The sequence below is a fragment of the Corythoichthys intestinalis genome, chromosome 7, assembly GCF_030265065.1.
Source record: "Corythoichthys intestinalis isolate RoL2023-P3 chromosome 7, ASM3026506v1, whole genome shotgun sequence".
Classification (NCBI taxonomy): domain Eukaryota; kingdom Metazoa; phylum Chordata; class Actinopteri; order Syngnathiformes; family Syngnathidae; genus Corythoichthys; species Corythoichthys intestinalis.
Window position 1 is genome coordinate 34,115,890 of NC_080401.1, and position 17,839 is coordinate 34,133,728.

General features: G+C 38.1%; 2 protein-coding genes and 1 long non-coding RNA gene across 3 annotated transcripts; 2 read left to right on the forward strand and 1 right to left on the reverse strand.

Annotated features, from left to right (window-relative positions):
• The first annotated feature begins 1,247 nt into the window (after window positions 1–1,247).
• On the forward strand, window positions 1,248–3,790 carry LOC130918478 (transcription factor 7-like 1-B). The gene is made up of 6 exons (XM_057840199.1): window positions 1,248–1,279; window positions 1,353–1,427; window positions 1,514–1,664; window positions 1,748–1,855; window positions 2,373–2,409; window positions 3,243–3,790. The coding sequence occupies exons 2-6, from the start codon at window positions 1,366–1,368 to the stop codon at window positions 3,743–3,745; spliced, it is 861 nt and encodes a 286-aa protein (XP_057696182.1). The 5' UTR covers window positions 1,248–1,279; window positions 1,353–1,365; the 3' UTR covers window positions 3,746–3,790.
• Window positions 3,791–4,204: 414 nt separating this feature from the next.
• On the forward strand, window positions 4,205–16,642 carry LOC130919196 (uncharacterized). The gene is made up of 4 exons (XR_009063903.1): window positions 4,205–4,340; window positions 10,786–10,967; window positions 14,308–14,373; window positions 14,510–16,642. It is a non-coding gene; the product is annotated as an uncharacterized LOC130919196 (long non-coding RNA).
• Window positions 9,442–14,805, reverse strand: faslg (Fas ligand (TNF superfamily, member 6)). Its single transcript, XM_057841710.1, has 4 exons — window positions 14,468–14,805; window positions 12,604–12,658; window positions 12,450–12,527; window positions 9,442–11,111 (listed from the first exon to the last, which is right to left on the reverse strand). The coding sequence occupies exons 1-4, from the start codon at window positions 14,735–14,737 to the stop codon at window positions 10,690–10,692; spliced, it is 825 nt and encodes a 274-aa protein (XP_057697693.1). The 5' UTR covers window positions 14,738–14,805; the 3' UTR covers window positions 9,442–10,689.
• Window positions 16,643–17,839: the final 1,197 nt, after the last annotated feature.

Sequence of the window (17,839 nt, forward strand, 5' to 3'; positions counted from 1 at the left end):
TCCTATTGGACAAGCGGCGATACATTTCGTCGCGTAGATCAAAGAGGGAAGTGTTACCATGCAAACTTTCGAATCAAATTCAATATGCGATTATTTGATTCGCTAATTGAACGCTAAACGCCCATCTTTGCCGAATACCACGTGGTTGCGTAGTGACGTCAGAGAAGCGGTTGACATAACGGTCAGGTGTAATATATCCATCACTCCATCTTCTGCGTCCACGACGTCAAGGAGTGTGCGAACATCATCTGAAAATCAGAAGCAATGGAGTCCTTCCAAACTTTGAACTCCTTGTTTGATTTAATTGAGTACGATTTGCGTTGCCCTCCACCATCCAAATGGGAGGAATTTATAACCTCTCCTGCCCACGAACAGGTAAGAAACAAAAATAATTTGATATTGTAGTTGTAGCCAAAATTCCTGGAAAAAAAGAAAATATCTCACTTTTTGTGCCCAAAACTCCAGATGCCTTTAAAAAGAGTACAAGGAGACAGTTCATCTACTTGTTTTTTTTTTTTTTCCCAGTTATTGCTGATGCTCAGCATTGGAGTCTCGTTTTTTTTGTGAAAATGTAAAACGGTTCTCGGATTTGTGCTTTAATGTTTTCATAGCTGGCAGAATTGGTCAAATAAGTACCAGAAACATGAGAGTTTGCGCAAAAATAAAACCGGCATTAAAATATATTCATACATATGTAAGGAGTACACGCAGGTCCGTTGTGGAGCGTGGAAACCTCCCCGCCGATTCCTTCATGTAAGCACGCTAACGGCTGGGCCTTTGGGTTGAGCTTCTTGGCCCAGTGGTTACCGTCCTTGCCTGCCGAGTGGAAGCGTCGTGGCGCACGGTTTCGCGTCCCGGCCTGATCAGAGGGGGGAGCGGAACACGGGGCGGCGCTGCCACACCGGTTACACATATACTGTATATATGTATTAAGAAACCGTTTGCTCAAAAAACAAAGGATTTGAGCAACAGCTAATTCTGAATCATTCATCGACCCTTCGTCGGTTAATCATGGTAGCCTTATTTAGCAGACATTGTCCTTTCCCTCAATATGTGGCCCGTGTCAAGGGTGAGTTTGCCACCCCAGCAGTAGGTGAAACTTTCCACAATTTACAATATTTTTTGTTAAAATGTAGTCTTTGTAATATATGTGCCTTGGTTCCTAAATAGTTGGGAAACACTAGATGATATTAATTTTTCTGTTCTTTTTTTTTTTTTTTTAGCAGAATTTTGATGCTGGATCATGGACAGTGCTCCCAAATCCTGTTGGAGTGGACATGTAAGTAACATACTATTAACATTCAGACATACACGCTGCATTTCATTGCCTAATATTTGTTCTTTTTTTGTAGCCAGGGGCCTGTGATGCACATTACCCCAAAGTCCAACTATGGTGCAGGTCCTGAAGAAAAGTCCTCGCCAACCTTGTAAGATTCCTCCACAGTTCCCCACACATCTGCGCATTGGTAACGATGAGCTGACTGTTGTTTTGTTTCTATTTTTTTTTAAATAGGAAAACAAGGAAATCAGTGGAGCGGGGAAAAACCTATATTAAAAAGCCGCTGAATGCCTTTATGTTGTACGCAAAGGAGCAGCGCCCATTTGTAAAAATGATTTATGCCGATAAAGACAGCGGCACAGTCAACAAGCTCCTGGGACAGATGGTGAGATGGACCGTCGGCGCACTGCTGTTGTTTCTGTATGTGTATGTTTTTATGTGTTGACAGTCGTGTCATTTTGTCCACAGTGGCAAGCGCTCCAAGTCAGCGAAAAAGCAGTGTATTTTGAAGAGGCACAGCGACTGGAACGGGAGCACGTAATAAAATATCCAAACTGGTCGGCCAAAGACAACTATGTAAGTCTTTTTTTGCTAATACACTCATCCACCGTGGTGCTTTGAGGAACAAATGAGTTTTTTCAAAAGAGGTTGTCATTTTAGTCGATGTTTTAATGGCATTTCTATTCATTCAAATGGGGAAAAGACGATTTATGTGAAGTTCTGAGTAAAAGTGCACTGATTGATCGGGACAGATTTCATAAATTTTGGGGGATCAGTTGATTACAAAATATCTAATCGATCAAATCCACCCAACACGTCGAGAGTGAGTTAGCCACATTAGCCCACGAGCATTTGGTCACGGACATTCATGGTCAAATGAGCAATTAAATGAACTTGTTTGGCATGCTCATCCTTTCAGACCCTAACGTAATGTTTACAGTTGTGGAATCTGCTGCTTTTTACGATGAAAATGCATGAAACAGTGGGATTTTTATTGATGTTCCAAACCTTAAATCTCAAGGCACCACTGAATACTAGCATGCGTATTCTCACTAGAGCCTAGTTTTGATGTAATTTTTGTTTGTTTTTCCAGGGCAAATCAAAGAGGACAAAGCGTTCCAATGCAGCAAGTGAGTTCCTTTTTTAAAAATCTTTATTTATTTATTTATCTTAGTTTTGGAGTTGAATCTTTCCAAGAAAAGTCATTTGATCTGAGATAACAATTGGTACTTTAGTGTATTTGAGTGACACCCGATTAATTCTCTATAGGGCAAGTGACTCTGCTTGGTCATTTGCTAAAAAATAGTAACACAATCTCTTATCTTAATGTAGCAATGACAACAAAGCTATCCTATTCTATTATCAATTATTATTAAATGATTTCTTGTTTTTAGTGATAATGGTAATAACATATATTAATAATATAACAATAATGTTAATAGTATTCTATATAAGAATATAATTACAGTATTTTTTAAATAAAGATATTTTTCAATGTTTTGTTATCATTAAAAAAATATATATAAAAATGAATAGATGGTTTACTGTTGTTTCCTTTTTTTGTTTTTTGATTGAAAAAAAATAGAGAAAATATTTGTATAATGATACTAACAATAAATAAAGTTCAACACAGCTTTCAGAGCAAACTCAAAATTGTAAATAAAAAAGGAATCAATCTAAAATGGCTTCCAATAAAACTGTAGTTTCTTTTTCTCCCTCTTGTGATCAAATTGATTTGAAGTGTAGCGCCGTCAATGGCAGCCAGTGAGTTAAAACACTTGTCCTATAAAGGGTTAATCGAGTGAAACAAATTTTACCATTACAAAGGAAGAGGCATTTTTGTGACAACATTTGTATTTTTTTTAAGACTGGAGAATAAAGAAAGTCATATACTGTACTTGTGGGGACAAAATATTGCAATGTTGATGTTGTGAGAAGTAATCTGTGTTTCTTTTGTTCTCAGGTTGCACGAGCCATCACCCCACTGCCACTCTGGTCGCTGCCTATCCGGTGACTGCCACTCCGGCCGGTGCCTTTCCGATCGCTGCCTATCCGGTGGCTGGCTATCCGGTCGCTGGCTATCCGGTGGCTGCCCATCCGGTGGCTGGCTATCCGGTCGCTGGCTATCCGGTCGCTGGCTATCCGGTCGCTGGCTATCCGGTCGCTGGCTATCCGGTCGCTGGCTACCCGGCCGCTGCCTCTCCGGGCGCTGCCTCTCCGGGCGCTGCCTCTCCGGGCGCTGCTTATCCGGCCGCTGCTTATTCGGCCGCTGCCTTTGCTGTTGCTGCCAATCATGTCTCTGCCCCAGTCACCAATTCCCCTCCCTCCTCCTCGGACTTGGAAACAGAGCTCCCAATGCCGCCCAGCCTTGAGGAGGAATTGTCTGATTTTTTGGAAGACCTGGCAAATCAGCCACAGGATCAATGGCCAGATTTCCACTTTGATGCATCCCTCTTCGATTTGTAAATAGTCCTGTATATATTTTAAAATACTGAATTTTATTTGTGTCCTTTTTAGTGTTGTTTTTATCGTTTTTTTTCTTTTTTTTTTTTTTTTTTTTTTTTATGAAATAAATTTTTACTTTGTGAACTAAATTATAGAAGTGTTTTTTTTAGATGACATAAATTTGAATTACAGGAGTTTTTTTGGGGGGGGGGGGGGGGAGATGACACAAATTTTACATGTGTGAACTAAACCCGATTGTCGTACGAAATTTGATTGTGACTCTTCCTAATGGTCCAGTAACTTTGAATTCTTGTTTGCAGTCACCTTCCTCATATGTGTTTTAAATTACCACGTTCAAGATTTTTTTCAGTACTTGCAACAACAATTTTAACCAGCAGAGAGCAGGCGAAATGTTTGTATCACCCCAGTCAGCAAGTTGAAGGCATGAGTTGACGAACTATCAATCTTAAACCTGAGATAGTAGTCGGTAGGAGAGCTACTGCTATCGCTAATAGTCACTTGAGCTGCTTTATTAAAAAAGTAAAATTACTATAAACTCACCTAAAAAGGTTCCAGTAAGTTCTGCAGGGGACTACTCACGGAATCGAATTCTTTGGTGAGTTCCTTTTTTTACCTGTGCTATGCTAATGATGCTAAATTATGTTACCTAACTTCATGTCATTAATTAAATCAATTTGGGATTAATCAAACATTAAAACGGAATAAGTAAAGAACATTTGTCAATTTAGTAGTTCAACATTTGGGGTCCTCCAAAGAAACAATTTAAAAGCTGCTTGCTATCATTTTGCAAATGCCTTCATGTTCAATACGTCTCCACTCTAATGATGACATAAAATGTGTATTGATAAATTTAGATTCAAAAGTGCAAAAAAAAAAAAATATTAAAAAATTCAACACTTGTGGCCCAAAGAATGGCCTCTAGGTGATGCTGTCGTTCTGAAAACGGCAACCTTCAAGTTCACCATCATGCGTCTTTAAAAACAGTTTTACTGAATATAAAGCATCACTTCATATTTGTGTGACAGTGACAAATGTTACCAAATTATCCATTTAAATCGTCTCGGGATGTCCCCGATCCAATCATTCGATCGGAAATCTGGCACGATCAACTCATTTTCAGAGGATCGGTAGCCAGTAAAAAGGGATCAGGTTTCAGAAACGTTTTAATTAATTTTAATTTTTGAGTATTACCTCATTGGCTGCCATTGTCAGAGTTAAACATCCAATCCATTTTGACTGGGGGGGGGGGGGCTTGACGCGATCTTTCAATCGGTCACACATGGCTCACATGCAAAAATATTTGACTGGGACATCCGTAAACATCTATGAAGAATATAATTTTATGGTGCTTTTAAAGGTTTAATAATGGCTGCTGACATTTGTTGTTTTGTTTTCTTATCTTGGCAAGAGAGAATATGCAATGTCGCTTTAGCCTTTAAACGTCTGTGCTGAGTGATCATCACACACTAAATACATTAGTGCTGCAACGATGAACCGATTAACTTGAGTAATTCGATTAGAAAAAAAGCTTAGAATCAAAATTTTCTGCTTCCAGTATTCTTTTAATTAGAGTGCCATTGTAATGGCTTGTTTTGAAAGTGTTTGCATGTACCGTTATTTCCGGACTATAAAGGGCACCGGATTATAAATTGCACTGGCCAAATTTCACAATATTTTAGAAATAAATCCACATACAGTGGGGAGAACAAGTATTTGATACACAGTCAATGGGAAATCCATTGGCAGTGTATCAAATACTTGTTCTCCCCACTGTATATGCCGTAACAGACTATAAGCCGCAGGTGTCGATGTCCTAACATTCGATATCTACATTGATGTTACACAAAAAATTTTGATTGATCAAAAAATATTTATTAACTAAACACGCATCAACACGACCAATTCGTCTGAATGCTTATAAACAAACTAACTATAAAAACCAGCTCACCACAAAGATATATAATCCACTTGACCTTGCCTTCTAAACTTGAAGTGGATGAAATCCCCTTAAAAATGGTTAACGGCTAGCGTGAGGCCTCCTACAGCAGCTTTGTTGTAATATACTATGGAATAAAGTCCTCCAAGTGTCAGTTTAAAACGGCTAATCAACGCTACCATCGTGTTCTCTTGAGCTAGCAAATAGTGGATGCCCATCCATTTAAAATTGGTCTTTTGTAGCAGCATGTAGTATCAGATGGAGCCACATTCATCTGTAAAATCCTGAGTTTTTGAGTAAGTCTGACAAGTTTCTGGCAAGCTTTACTAGTGCATGTGTAGTGGCTGAGCGCTACAGTGTATCACAAAAGTGAGTACACCCCTCGCATTTCTGTAGATATTTAAGCATATCTTTTCATGGGACAACACTGACAAATGACACTTTGACACAATGAAAGGTAGTCTGTGTGCAGCTTAATAGAGTAGGAATAGAGTTAATTTATTTTCCCCTCAAAATATAGCCATTAATATCCCAACCCCTGGCAACAAAAGTGAGTACACCCCTTAGAAACTACGTACATCCCTACATTTCCAAATTGAGTACTGCTTGTCATTTTCCCTCCAAAATGTCATGTGACTCATTACAGGAGTGCTGTCAGCATTGCTGCAGAGATCGAAGAGGTGGGGGTCAGCCTGTTAGTGCTCAGACCATAAGCCACACTCTACATCAAATTGGTGTGCATGACTGTCACCCCAAGAGGAAGCCTCTTCTGAAGATGGTACACAAGAAAGCCCGCCCATCTCATCAGTCCATCCGACATGGTTCCAGTAATCCATGTGCTTCGTTGACATGTCTTCAGCAAACTGTTTGCGGGCTTTCTTGTGTACCATCTTCAGAAGAGGCTTCCTCCTGGGGTGACAGCCCTGCACACCAGTTTGATGTAGAGTGCGGCATATGGTCTGAGCACTAACAGGCTGACCCCCCACCTCTTCAATCTCCTGTCACGAGTCACATGACATTTTGGAGGGAAAATCAATTAACTCTATTATATAAGCTGCACACAGACTACTTTTTATTGTGTCAAAGTGTCATTTTGTCAGTGTTGTCCCATGAAAAGCTATACTTAAATATCTGCAGAAATGCGAGGGTTGTACTAACTTTTGTGATACACTGTATGTCATTACAAAATTTGGAAAGCCATTCATTTAAAATACGTATTTGCAATTTTTTATTTTTAACAAGAATATATGAAACTCGTTTGCCCCTCCCACCAGAAAAAAACAAAACAAACAACAAACAAACAAACAAACAAACAAACAAACAAACAAACAAACAAACAAACAAACAAACAAACAAACAAACCAACCAACCATTAGCCGCTTTCTAATAAAAAGCCGTAGGGTACAAATGGCGAGATAAAAGTAGTGGCTTATGTCCAAAAAATACAGTAGTTTTATTGATTTGGGTGGCTACACTGCTGTCTGGTAGCAAATTTTTTAATCCATTCGTAATTTAGTTTATAGGTATATTTAGCTGTTTATTGTGTTTGAACATTTTATTAAGAGCAGTGTAATAAAAAACGTTAGCATTTATAGCATTTAAGCTGGCGGACTTTTGCTATGCAAGTTAGTCAACTGTTCTTTTGTTGTACTTATATACTCATTTATTTCTTTTTTTTTTAGTACAGTTTGAGGCTAAGCTCAGATATTTTAATTTATTTTTAAATAAAAGTGCAATTCTTTATAGTTTGAACAAACTCAGGAATTCTATTTTGTATTCGCATTTAATGCTCTTTTGAAAGTGCAATCTTAGCAAGCCTTTGTTTTACATCTCCTAATTTTTTTTTCTGCAACGCATTAAATGTTCCTAATCTTATTACTCCATTATTCGAACTACCGTATTTTTCGGACTAAAGGTCGCAGTTTTTTTCATAGTTTGGCTGAGGGCGAAATTTATACTCTGGAGCGACTTATGTGTGAAATTATTAACACATTATGATATCATTTCACATATTATTTTGGTGTTTTGGAGTGACACTGATGGGTTGGTAAACTTTTTAGCATGTTCTTAATGCTATAGTTATCTGAATAACTCTTAATAGCTATGTTACGTTAACATACTGGCCACGTTCGCATTTTGTTGTTCATGCATCATATAACATTATTATACTTTACACTTATTCAGCATGTTGTTCCCCATTTTATTTTAATTTTAAATTGCCTTTCAAGATGACATATCTGTTCTATGTGTTGGATTTTATCAAGTATATTTTCCCCCAAAAAGCGACCTATACTACAGTGCGACTTATATATGTCTTTTTCCTCTTCGTTGGGCTTTTTATGGCTGGTGCGACATATACTCGGGTGCGACTTATAGTCCGAAAAATACGGTAACGAGTTGATAGATTAATTGACTACCAAAATAATCGATAGCTGCAGCCCTAAAATGCATCTAGTAGGGTTACTGTAATTTTCACGTTCACATTAGTAATTAGCGTGGTTAGCGTCTTAAACACTCAGACAACTTTTTTTTTTTTTTTGTACATACTGGTAGTTTGTAGCATCCAGGGAGGGATAATTAATTGGAAATAGTATACTGTTCCTTCTAAGTGTGTGTTATCATCACAAAGTTAGCGTTGTCCTTGTCAATGCTACAATATGTGCTCATCTGTCAATGTTCATTCAAAATTGTTTGAAACCTCTTTTAAGGGCAGGCATGTCCAAAGTGCGGCCCGGGGGCCAAATGCGGCCCGTGGTCAAATTTATTCTGGCTCCCAGCCTCTGTCATAAGATCAATAACGTCTGGCCCGCACACAAACTTAATAAATTGGTCAGCAGTACTACTACCAGCATATGAAGTAGCTTACACATTAAATGCTGATCCTCATTTACCCACTAAAAGGCAGCAGCCCTTCAAGCAACATTACCCCGTGTGACCCTTGACTTCCAATTTTCAAAAATGGCAACAATCAACGACAGCAACAAAAAAAGTTGACTGCGACGGCCGACGCTTCAAGGATAGGTGGAAATTGGACTATTTCTTCACTAAAATACGCAACAACTGTGTCTGCCTCATTTGCAGAGAAACCGTCGCTGTTTTTAAAGAGTTTAATGTGAGGCGATATTACCAAACAAGACACACTGACATGTACGACAAGATTACAGGGAAGATACGGAGCGAGAAATTGAAGAAACTTGAAGCTAGTTTAATTTCACAGCAGCAGTATTTCGCAAGATCCGGAGAATCGAGAGAGAACGCCACAAAGGCTAGTTGCGAGATTGTTGAAATAATTAATTAAAAAATAATAATAAAGCAAATGTGACACACAGAATGGCTTGCTAAAATTTGTTTAAATATATTGTTCTACATAAAGTACGTCAGCCGAGGTCGGCCCCCCATATTTTTACCACACCAGATCTGGCCCCCCATTGCAAAAAGTTTGGACACCCCTGATTTAGGGACTAAATCTATTGAATTTGACAGAAGTACACATATTGATTAATCGTCCACTAAAGCTAGACGAAAGTGACTAAGATTAAGAAGTATTTTCGTCCCCCAAAAATCAAAGGGCAGCCGCAAACGACACTGCTGCTGACAAATTTTCTTAACTGATGGTGATGTTAAAGGGATTGCTGACAAGGTGCAAAGTTTCTGCTGCTGCTGCTTGCTCCGCCCACTTGAGACCCTATAGGCGTTATTAGCACAGGAAGGAAGCTGTGGCACAGACTAGATACGCAATTTCTTAGCGGTTCACTTTCCTGGTGTGTTCTGGCCGTGCACCTTCATCTTCTCTATGTGTGCGTGCAAAGCAAAACCAAATGAGAAGAGTATCCAACTCAAAAATATACTTTAATTTTCGGACTATAAGCCGCTACTTTTTCCCCTCATTTTGAATCCTGCGGCTTATAGTCCAGTGTTGCTTATTGGTTGTTTTATTTGGGTTAACAGGTAACACTTTATTTGACGGCGGTGTCACAAGACTGCCATAAGATCATCGTAATTATAACTTGACACTACAATGGGCATGAATGAATGCTTATGACAGATGTCGTTAAGAATCATCTGACAAATATGATGTCACTAACTCCATTTATGTCAAGATCGGATGTTTTACATCTATTCAAAAGTGAGAATTTGCTACATGACACAAAATGACATCTATCATAAGCATTCATTAATGCTCATGGCAGTGTCATGTCATAGTTATGATGGTCTTATGACAGTCTTATGGTGTTTTTGTCAAATAAAGTATTACAAAATAACATAGCTAGCAATTAATGGAACAACTAGAACAGTAACTGAAGAAATAATTAGCACAGAACATGAATTTTGATTGTAATTTACATCTGTAGCGCTGCAATGCATGCTAGGAGACATGTTGGACGACAACAGTGTTGACTGCAGGTGACGGCAGTGGTTGACTGTCTCCCCCAAGGGAGAAGTGATGGACAAATAAAGATGATTGAAGCAATGAAGCTTTGCAGCCAATTGGTTCAAATGTGGTCTTAAAAGGTCTTAAATCTGGCTTGTTGAAACCTGCAGAGACCCTGGGGTCACATTCTGCTGTTTATGGCCACTTTCCAATTGTTACGAATCACTTTCTGTTAACTTTGGGACAATTCAACTTTTTTTTTCTTTCCAAAAATAATGACCACCAACTGATAAACACTAAAGGAGTAACATTTCATATGCTTTTTAAAAATGTATGTAGTATCGAATATGGCATTTTTTCGAGTATCGATGTCGAGTTCAAAATGTTCGTTTCGTGAAAACAGTAGTCACTATTAAATGGCAAATACTTTGAAGTGTTCATTTGCTGCCAACCTCCCAGTTCAAATGGATTGGACGCGTATTGCCGTCAGTGGCAGCCAATGAGTTCATACACAGCAGAAATCAAGAAAATGTTGTGTCTAGAGCCTGTCCATCTTGAATAAATAGAATGCTACACACATGAAATTAGTGTTAACAGTGTCTTTGACCACTGTGACATTCACTTGCGGTGTGTCCCTCAGATCTTGTAAAGTCCGAAAAAGTTGGCGTGGCTCGAGTGACTGAGAAATTCCGGGTGTGACACATTGACCAGCACGCTGTCGTTTTGTTGTAGGCTGAGCGCCGACGCCAAGTAGCTGTCGGCGGTCCAAGCGTGCCGTACGTTCTGGCGCTGAGAACAGAAGCCGACCCGGTTCGCCTCCAGCAGGGCGTTGTCGTGACCCGACGCCGACCGGACGAACACTGTGTGGAAGAAGGAGGACGTGGGCGAGCAGTCCTTGAAGATGAGCTCCACCCGTGAGTAAACGTGGTACAGTCCGCTCTGGTTGACGCGAAGGGCGCCGTTCGACACCTGGTAGGCCACGCCTCCGCCGGTGAACGCGCCGGTGATGTGCGAGTCCCAGCGAAGCATTTTGGGGAAGTTGCTCTTTTCAATTCTCCCTGTGATAGAAAGGAACATTTTAGGACTAAAATATAAGCAAAAACAAACTTTAAATTTTTTTTTTACCAAATTACAAAACGTGAAAACACTGCAAAATATTGTTTTTAAATAGATTCAACTTTCCATGCAAAAGTAATTTTTACAAAATGTATAAGAAAATACTAGAATAGAAAGATTTTTGTTTTGTATTTTCTAGTTTAAATTGGAAATGTTTTATAGATTTAAAAATACATATATATTTATATTTTATATATAGTGACCTTTGAAATGTGTAAAAAAGGAAATGGAATAGTTCCACCAAATGAGAAAATGTTTTTTTAAAAAACAAAAATGTTTTTTTTTCTACAAAAGATGCAACCATTTCACAAAATATTTTTTCCACAATTGTGATTTTTGTCTTAAAAAAATCTATACGTACACACACATACTAGTGCATACATACAATAGGAAATTGAATGATTTTTTTTTTTTTAACTTACAAACAATAAGTCCATTTCTCAAAATTACATTTTTTTCACAATTGTAAATTTTTAAACACCAAATTGATCTTGTATTTATTAATTTATTTTACCTGTCCTGTTCAGCTGCTTAGATCTTAGTACACTTATGCTATGAACAGTTTAAATGTATTACGGTACATGGGAGTTTGATATACAGTGATCCCTCCCGACTTCGCCCTTCAAACCTTGCGCCCTCAGTCCATCGTGGATTTTTTTTCAATTGAAAAAAAAAAACTGTCCCGAGCCGATCGCGTAGTTTCACTCCCGCTCCCTCCTTCCCTACCCTTGCTCTTTGATCGTCAGGCAGTGCACTGGAGTTGCTTATTAAAGTAACAATGACTGACAGATGCTTGGGTTTGAGCTTGCCAGACACGAGCTTCAAAGCGCCGCATGTGTCACTCATCGTTTAACTTGTTAAACCGCCGCTGTGGCACCTCATTGTGTGTAAGTGAGCAGCTTGAGTGGATTTGAGTGGACTCACTCATTGAAGTATTTAATAAAGCCAAGCATTTTTCTTCTACTTTATTCTTGCATTAAAATAATTCGGTGGGACAGTAACATGTCCAAAACATGTTTTTCACTTATCGCGGTGGGTTCTGGTCCCCATTGACCGTGAAAAACAAGGGTTCACAAGGGGTAATGGGGTGAGAAAAACAGGAGGAGAACAACCAACAACAAGAAGAAATTCATTATTACACGCCTATGCTACATAAAACACATTATAAAATTGGTACAAATGTAAAAAAAAAAAAAAAAAAAAAAGGTTTGAAGTATTTTAACAATTTAAGTAAAAAAAATGTGTGGAGTCTTCCTCAATACTTTGAAGAAATACTTTACCTATGACATGCGCTGCAGTCCTTTCGTCTTCTCTCTTCTTTTTTTCGTCTTTGTTCCGACCAGGTTCATCCTTTAAACCTTGAAGTCAATGCATTCTACCATCAATTGACACATGTGGCAACATTGCGGTGAAGGAGGTGACGTCAGCACGTACCGATTTGCTTCTGGGCTTTGCTGAACTCTTGCGCTTGCTTGAGCTCACGTGACATCTGCGAGAAACAAACCTGATGAATACCACAAAGTCGCATACGCTCTTTGAAATGATCCATTTGAGCATTGACCACACAAAGTCAACCTCACAGTTTTAATGTCGCACGGCAGATCTGCTTCATTTGAACATGTGTGGTTTGATGAAGTATGAAAAACATATTTACAAAATGTGTAAAAATTAAAATAGAACTAAAAATTTTAACTTACTCACTGCCAGCATAAGTATGCATTATGGGTAGCATTCACAGAGTATTTGTTGGGTTTGTTAACATAAGAGGAACATTTATATTAAAGCAACACGAGGTAACTTTTCAACCTTTATAAAATGTTTTCATAACAATTGTGATGATATGTCGACTGACAACTAGTTGAATGACGCCTCTTTCATATCTTGAGGGGGTCTTTCACCGACACTATTAACTTTGAGGAGGGTGGCAGGAAAACTACAAATGTGCTGACTGCTTTACGGCATATGTCATTTCCCCCTTCCCCCATTCGTTATTAAGGTGGAAGCCGCTGGAAACAGAAATGTTGTTTTAACTATCTGCAGGTGACCGGGAGATCAGGATTTTACAACACTGTGCGCTGGTCCTCATGGGAAACGCAGTCTTCCTTAAGGCAAAAAACTCCTGCTTTTGTCCACTTGCGTCGCTAAAATTGATCAAAACCGAAGTTACCTAGTGTTGCTTTAAAAGCACCTATTTACGGCAATAGCCGTCCAATCCATTTTGATTGGGAGAGGCTGCCAGCCCTCCCAGTCAAAATGGACTGGACATCTAATACTGTCAATGGCAGCCAATGAGTTCAGGCCAAAATGGAAAATGCTTTATTGTATATGAAAAGTTTTTTTAATTGATATTTTTTCACTTGTAGATGGTAAATCAAGTTTAAAAAAAAAAAAAAAGTTATGATTGAAATAGATAATAATTATGATAATAATAATAAATGATATCATACTAAACAAAAAGAAATAATAATAATAAATAACAATACATTTTAGGCATCAATGGGCTAAAAATAGAGACAATTTTCTACATTTTGATTTCTTCAAAATGTTAAAACCATGAGCTATATTTAAAAAATGTTAAATTATGTATCAAATTTGAAAACATTTGACATTTTGTCAGAGAATGTAATATAATGCATCTAATTTTTTTCAAATTTGAAAAAAGAAAAATATGAAAAATTCTCAAATATTATAAATTGTGATTTTTATATTTTTTACTAAATATGAATAATATTTAAAGCAAATTCACAACATTTCAACAGTGTACAAAGCCTGGAAAATCCTGGCGATTTTTTTTTTACAAAATGAATAAAATTATAAAGTAAACACACTAAAGCCAAACAAAGTTTAAACATTTTTTTGAAATGATACAATGATACAATGTGAAACATACAAAAGTAAAAACCGTACAAAATAAATATTGACATTTTGTCAAAACTTTACGAATTATAACAGAGATAATAAATAAAATGTGAAAAAAACGAAATGGCCAAAGTAGAAGTAAGAGAAGAAAATTTCATGTGAAACAAGTTGTATGGGGCGAGGAAGAACATCAACTGGTTGCATGCCCACAACATCTAATTTTTTTTCGCCGCCTCAATGCTGCCCATTATTGCTAATGTCTTGTTTCTTTTTGGCCAGGGGGTCCTTTGCACCACCTAGTGGCATCTTCAAGCATTTCAGAGATAGCATCAAAACAGCGAATAGGTGAGTTTCCACAACATATGGCCAAGTCCAGTGAGTTATTACTTTCTGTGATTAGCATATTAACTCTTAGAAGATATGCATCGGGGGTCCTTACCTTCCTCAAATCTTTCAGCTCCATCTGCATGTTGTACATTAGGTACCCGCCGAAGCCCAGTGCCGCAAACACCGTAAGAAAGAGCAGCAGGACCACAGTGGCCAACATGGGGATGCCACCGCCCACCTTTCGATCCTTCTGAGGCCAGACAGGTCCCAGCTGATGCTGCTGAAGTTGCCGCTGACCTCTGTCCACGAAGAACACTTGTTGGAAGGGGTAGCTCTGGTCACAGCTCATGATGCCGTTTCCTCCAAATGCGCCGCTTTGCATAGCATGTATTTGCCGTCGTGCATGTAACACAAGCACTCACAAATTCCTCCCTCTTGCACGTATGTCGTTGGTGTCTTCACACTCACGCTTTGAAAAAGCCTCAGGATATGAGTCACAATCACCTGTCCTAATTTGAGAGGACTGCGCCCCCCCCCCCCCTTTTTTTATCAGTCACGTGGTCACTAAGTGGGGGAGTAAAAAGATTGTTCTAAAGACTTTTAAAATGTGAAACAAAAGAACAAAAAAGATACTTTTACTAATACAAAACAAATTAGTGTTTTTTTTTAATTTTATTTTATTTTTTTTATTTTATCCAAACATAAGAAAGATGTGCTTCTTTTTCCTGTCAATTTAATTTATAAAATAAGAAAAAAGAAAAATACAACGTGTGTAAATATTGATTAATGGATTGCAACATATGAATCAATATTTAAAATTTGAACAAAATTACAAATGTAATTTTTTCTAAGAAAAATATGAAAGAAAGGACAAAAATAGAATAAAAAAAAAATACAATTTTAACCTTAATTGGAGCATGTCATAGACCTTTACACAAGAAAATTTTAAAAAAGCAAATATACAAAGTGTGAAAAATGTTTTAAAAAAAGTAAAAATGCACAAACTGTGTTCATGTATGTTTTTTTAAAGTCAATTAAAAAAAAAAATCTACAAAACTTAATAAATGCCTGAAATGTAAGAAGTTAGAGAACATAAAATTATAAAATAGTGGAAGATACAATTAAAAGACGTATTAAAAAGCTACTAAATGTGAAAAATTGTAAAAAGACATATAAAATGTGAAAAAATTTACAAATTTAGGGAAAGAAATTGAAAAACATTGAACAACTCTACAGCATTAGAAAAAAAAGTAAACTAAGTGTGGAAAAAATATACAAAAACAACCTTTTTTACAATATGATTACCAGGTAATCAAGTACAAAATTAACTACGAGCACAAGGCTCACACCCTAAACGTCTGATCATCCCAACATTATTAACACAACTAAAAAGCACACATGCCCTCTACCAGCTACCCCAAAATATCTTCAATTATTTTCATGTAATTAACCGATCTTCAGACAAAATAAAATAAAAAAATTGGGCTCCGGTTATTGATGCGAATAAATCCTTAGAATATATCTACCTAATAACGGAGGAATAGTAATTTCAGTTCATCTCCTCCCCAAGAAGAACAACGAGAACAAAGTAAGCGAGAACTTGAGAAGCGAGAACTCAAAACAAACAAAAGAGTGTATGTGTGTACAAAATAATAACCAGAATGTGAAAAATGTTTCTAATACAGTATTTTTTTTACATTGTTTCAGAATGTTGGTAAACATCTGATTAATGTTATGTAACTTTTGAGAGTCAGCCAGGCTGATGTCACAGCCACGTGATAAGCAAGATAGATACTCTGCATGAGATGTAACGGAAATACGAGTCTCTCTTTTTCTCAGTTTGCCTATCAAAAAAAAAAAAAAAAAAAAAAAAAAAAGAGGAACCACTTCCGGTGAGTTTCACTCCTACTCCTGATTCAAACTGAAAGTCACTCCCACAGGAGCTGTGGGAATGGCGAAAAATGTCTTCCTCTGCTTGAATCCCTAACGTATAAAAACCATCCTTTATAAGGCCAACCCTGACTCAAAATCTCACTTGAAATAAAAAAAATATAAATCTGAACATTCATCTTTATTTATTAAGAAGAAATATATATAGTGAGGACTGAGGAGCATAAGCATTTGCACCCCTTGTGAAGTTCAACCACTTAGAAAATAGGTCTGAAATTTCAATCATAGGTGCATTTCCACTCATAAGTATTTGTACCCCTGTAATTAGCAATAATTATGACATTAAAAGAGTTGTCAGTCTACCTTAAGAAAGTTCACCTTTACCCCATGAGTAACCACCCACCACCCGTTTGAGCTCAATATTGTCACCTGTGCACCCCACAGTCAGTCTTAATCCAACTGCTACCATGGGCAAGACCAGAGAGCTTTGGAAAGACACCAGAGAAAAAATTGTTGAGCTCCACAACCGCTATGGGACAATTGGAAAGCAGCTTGGTGAGAATAAAAAAAGTTGCAGCAACTGTTAGAAAATGCAAAAGGCTAAACATGACTGATAGTCTACCTCAGACTGGGGCACCATTTACAATCTCTCCTCGTGATGAGAAAAGTGAGGGCTCAGCCTAGAACTACAGCAGCTGGTCAATGACAAGAAGAGAGCTGGATGCACAGTTTCAAAGGCTACTGTTGGTAGAAGACTACGGTGCAATGGTTTAAAATCATGCATTGCTCGGGAGGTTCCTCTGTTGAAGCCAGTACATGTGAAGGCCCGTCTGAAGTTTGCCAGGGACCATCTGAATGATGCAGAGGGGTCATGGGAGAAAGTCATGTGGTCAGAAGAGACCAAAGTAGAGCTTTTTGGTGCAAACTTTACTCGTCGTGTGTGGAAGAAAAAGAGGGATGAATCCAAAGAACACCATCCCCACTGTGAAATATGGGGGTGGAAACCTCATGTTTTGAGGCGGTTTTTCGACAAAGGGGACAGGACGACTGTACTGTGTAAAGCAGAGGATGAATGGTGAAATGTATCGTCAGATTTTGAGGCACAACCTCCTTCCCCTCAATATTTCATCCGACCAATACACAAAAGTGTTTTTAATACAAAAAAAAGTCAACCTTCAATTAATTATATCAGCTATGCATGCACTACTTGGTCGGGAATCCTTTTGCAGAAATGACTGCTTCAATGCGGCGTGGCGTGGCAATCAGACTGTGGCACTGCTGAGGTGTTATGGAGGCCCAGGATGCTTCGATAGCGACCTTAAGCTCATCCACAGTGTTGGGTCTGGTGTCTCTCAACTTCCTCTTCACAATATCCCACAGATTCTCTATGGGGTCCAGGTCAGGAGAGTTGGCAGGCCAATTGAGTACAGTAATGCCATGGTCAGTTTCCCACCATTTACCAGTGGTTTTGGCACTGTGAGCAGGTGCCAGGTCGTGCTGAAAAATGAAATCTTCATCTCCATAAAGCTTTTCAGCAGATGGAAGCATGAAGTGCTCCAAAATCTCCTGATAGCTAGCTGCATTGACCCTGCCC

Excerpts from the sequence above, each read along its gene's own strand:
- LOC130918478 (XM_057840199.1), top strand. The coding sequence starts at position 1,366 with ATGCACATTACCCCAAAGTCCAACTATGGTGCAGGTCCTGAAGAAAAG. Across the intron at positions 1,428-1,513 it reads GAAAAGTCCTCGCCAACCTT|GAAAACAAGGAAATCAGTGG; the intron begins GTAAGATTCCTC and ends TTTTTTAAATAG. Across the intron at positions 1,856-2,372 it reads GGTCGGCCAAAGACAACTAT|GGCAAATCAAAGAGGACAAA; the intron begins GTAAGTCTTTTT and ends TTGTTTTTCCAG.
- faslg (XM_057841710.1), bottom strand. The coding sequence starts at position 14,737 with ATGCAAAGCGGCGCATTTGGAGGAAACGGCATCATGAGCTGTGACCAG. Across the intron at positions 12,659-14,467 it reads AGCTGAAAGATTTGAGGAAG|ATGTCACGTGAGCTCAAGCA; the intron begins GTAAGGACCCCC and ends TGTTTCTCGCAG. Across the intron at positions 11,112-12,449 it reads GACTGCAGCGCATGTCATAG|GGAGAATTGAAAAGAGCAAC; the intron begins GTAAAGTATTTC and ends TTTCTATCACAG.